General features: G+C 41.6%; 1 protein-coding gene across 1 annotated transcript in view; it reads right to left on the bottom strand.

The window, feature by feature from the left end:
- Window positions 1-400: 400 nt before the first annotated feature.
- Window positions 401-3,588, bottom strand: part of LOC101861569 (trichohyalin) — a gene marked incomplete in the record, with an annotated part of 55,040 nt that continues 51,852 nt past the window's right edge. The window contains 2 exon segments of the mRNA XM_013080534.1: window positions 401-535; window positions 1,595-1,662. Of these exon segments, the coding sequence (XP_012935988.1) occupies window positions 502-535; window positions 1,595-1,662 (102 nt within the window).

Below are 3,588 nucleotides of genomic sequence, written 5' to 3'. Positions count from 1 at the left end.
CTTGAAGTGGCGCTAGGATGTCAGGGGAATGAGACTTATTTGATGAAAGTGACTCTGAAGCAAGTGCCCTAAATTCTGTTGTGGATGATAGCGAACAGGTATTAGACTCATCTAATAGCGATTCAGATCACGGTGAAGGGGTCAGTACTGGAATCCGCACAGCACCAATGGGTAGGGCTAGATCTATAAATGCAAGGGGATGTCGTGGGCGCGATCAATCAGGGTCAAGTTGGAGGGTGGAACACACCTCAAAGTTTACATGGTGCAATAGCTGTAATTCCTAACAAACATTTACAAAAACTACATTCAATTTCTAACAAAAACTGCCGAATTTCCTTAAAACCTAAGAGTAAACGTAACAAATACAGCACTTTGAAATGTACACCCTGAATTCCAACTCATATGGCGCAGCAGCCCCAGGAAGAGTACAGAGTCCGAAGAGGTACAGCCAGGATCAAAAGAGTTAAATGGATTTAGGAAGAGGTGATCTCTCTGTGTTTCCTAGTTTTCCTCCTTGTTCTCCTTTGCCGAGCGTCTGCAAAACGTGAAAGTTTGGTTTTAGTACAAAAAGCATGAGTATTACGGCACTTGCAACTCGATAAGGTCATAAAAGTGCCAAAGATTAGGTGTTACAAGAGGGTAACAGTAACAAACAAAAAAAAAAAAGGAGAGATAAGGACGACAGTTGTTTGATAGGAAGGAAGGAGCAAACCACACCAGAGCACTCGTGAACCACTATCACAAACCATGAAAGAAACAACGGGTTGCCATGTTTGTATGAGTAAAGACAAGCACCTTGACTCAGTAAGTTAAGGGCAATGATAGTACATAACAAGATGGGCCACTTCTCTCTTTGAGCCAATTAAAAAAGTGTCCTCAAAATTTGGTGGCGCCCTCTTCACAAAAGCGCACTCTTTGCGAACAGAGTTACCCTACTTGAGTTGTTAAAAATCAACGTGAAACTATCAAGTTTTGGGATAAATTTCGGAAGAACGCTTTTTAAAAATGATTACGCTGACAAAAAACCTCTTCCGGAGGAAAAGGAGATGGTTTTCTTCGTTTAATTTGACTTTAGAATGAAGGGCGAGAGGTCATTAAAATAAAAAATAAAAACCTAAGACTCCGCACTGAACGTACCCGAACCGCTGATGAACAGCAGTCGATCTGCGCACGCAAGGAGGTGCTATTTCTATTCTTCTTCTGGAAAAACGAAAGAGAGCTTCAAAACAGACTGCAGCGCCATCTGAAGCAAAGAGCATACTTCCTGCGGACACTTTTTAGGCTGAGTGGCCCATCTTGTCTTGTACTATCTTTGTTAAGCATCATTTAATGCAGGGTAAAGATAATACTGTGAGACAGATAGAAACAAGTGTGTGTGTGTGTGTGAGCGAGAGAGAGAGAGAGAGAGAGAGAGAGAGAGAGAGAGAGAGAGAGAGGGAGGGAGGGAGGGAGGGAGAGGGAGAGAAGAAACTGGCTGAAAAGAGAAGGAATTCCTGATGACAGGTCACAGAAATAGTTGCACACACACAGACTGGGAGACACAAACAAACACACAGACACACAAAGTGAAAAAGTCTGTGTAAAAGCAACTCACGTTAATGGCACCACGGAGGCTGTGTTTCTTTTTTTAGGGAGAGGTACTCCGTGCTGCTTCAGCTGTGTCTGTGGATGTAGGGAGACAGAGACAAGAGATAAGTTATGGTTGAATTGAAGGGCCAGTTTTCAAAACTCGGCAAGTCAGTTTTGATGAGCGCCTTATTTCACAAACAATGCCACACAAATACATAGTATGCATACATGCATATTATCTATATATAAAAGTGGACTTGGGAGGCTTTGTGCACAAACTCCTTTCTTATTGCCTAACCTACACCTTTGAAACTTTGCAGGCGTCCACAGCATCCATGTGGCTAGGACCTAACTATAAAAAATCCACGCAAACTGCTTTCCCCCATTTTTCCAAAATGCTTTGTTTCGTCAACACAGAGTTCTAGGCCTAGGTAACTAGGCCTAGGTAACTTTCGATCAACAATTTCGCAGTCTTATTATTTAAAAACCGGCTGTGAGATTTCCATTCACTAGCAGCACGCATTGGTTCCACACTTTTGAAATCCTGGAGTGTACAACCACGAAAGCAGAATAGATAATCAATCTATACATCTATTTGGCAACTTGGAAACACATGAATGTGTCACTTTTCTCTCAAAATTTATTGCTCCATTCCAGTAGAGTGTAATTATATATTAGGCCAATGACTTTCAGTTGATGTTAATGCACCAATCATTCCTTTCATCGAAAGGGGACCCAGCTAGTTTAATATTCATGTGTATAATACATATATATACACATGGGTAAACACTTATCTATGCACATGTGTATATATAAATCGGTATCTTAGAATTACGAAGTTTTATCTGCTCAGTACCTAGTTTGGAGAAATTTGATGTAAAAAAAATTTTTTGCTTCATAACATGTCAAGCTTTTTCGAATGCAATTCTTGGAATATCTTGATTAACGACTGTTACGGTTTTGATAAAGCAGATAGAACATTTGGTTTCTGACCTCTTGGTCTTAGTAACTCAAAACGGCCAAAAATGTCAGGTAGAACTTTGTAATTCTAAGGTAGCAATATATATTTATTTATATATAATACTATTCATCATCATCAATGCCTTTCACCCCTGGCAGGGTATAGGGCACATACAAGCTCCTTCCATTTATCTGTCATGGGCCATCCTTCCAAGCTCATTCCAAGTGAGCTTCATCTCTCTCATGTCCCTTACCACGCATCTCCTCCATGTTTCCCGTGGCCTACCCCTGTCTCGTGCTCCTTGAGGGTTCCACTGCAGTGACTGTCTTGTGATGTTTCCGCTGGGTTTTCTTAAGGTGCTTTGTTAAGGTGTGTCCCATCCATCGCCACTTTCCAGACTGGTTCAAGCGAGTCTTGCTGATTCCCAGTATGTGTAGTTGGTATAGGTGCATCTCCTGGAGGACCTGTGCAGTGTTTCCAGTCTCATAAAGGGTCCTAACGTTCCACGAGCCAATCCAAAGAGACTTGGACTTGGATGATGATTGAGGCTTCTGCAAAGTAGCTTCCTTTCGGCTTTCAGTCTTGCGTCATAAAATCTCCATTCGGGGAAGATCCACGATCAGCCAAGCAGAGATAATGGTTTTTGCTTGTATGTCGTTCTGTAAGTAACAGGTTCTTTTTGCGAGAGAGCTTACTAGTCTCGTGATAATACTATTAATACACATAAATCGTTTTGTTTGGGTTAAAGGAAAAATGACACAAGAAAGGCCATTTACTGCAGGATGGGGGGGGTTAGGGGTAAATTATGTTTTTTATAATTCAGAATTCACCTCCTCTGTCAACACTGCTTCTGTGTAGCCTACTTCTTTTTCAAGGGCCAGAAGGAGATGGTGTGGGTGAGAGGTGATAACATTATATTTGAACGGTTCACTCGGAGGCGATAAGAGCAGGAAAAGCAAACACCAATACAACGAGGAAAGAGAGCGCAGAAAAGACAAATTAATCGTGGTATCAGAAATGTGTGAGTGTGTGTGTGTGTGTGTGTGTGTGTGTGTGTG

Source organism: Aplysia californica, unplaced genomic scaffold, assembly GCF_000002075.1.
Source record: "Aplysia californica isolate F4 #8 unplaced genomic scaffold, AplCal3.0 scaffold00090, whole genome shotgun sequence".
NCBI classification, from domain to species: domain Eukaryota; kingdom Metazoa; phylum Mollusca; class Gastropoda; order Aplysiida; family Aplysiidae; genus Aplysia; species Aplysia californica.
This window is presented reverse-complemented; position numbering and strand designations above follow the sequence as displayed.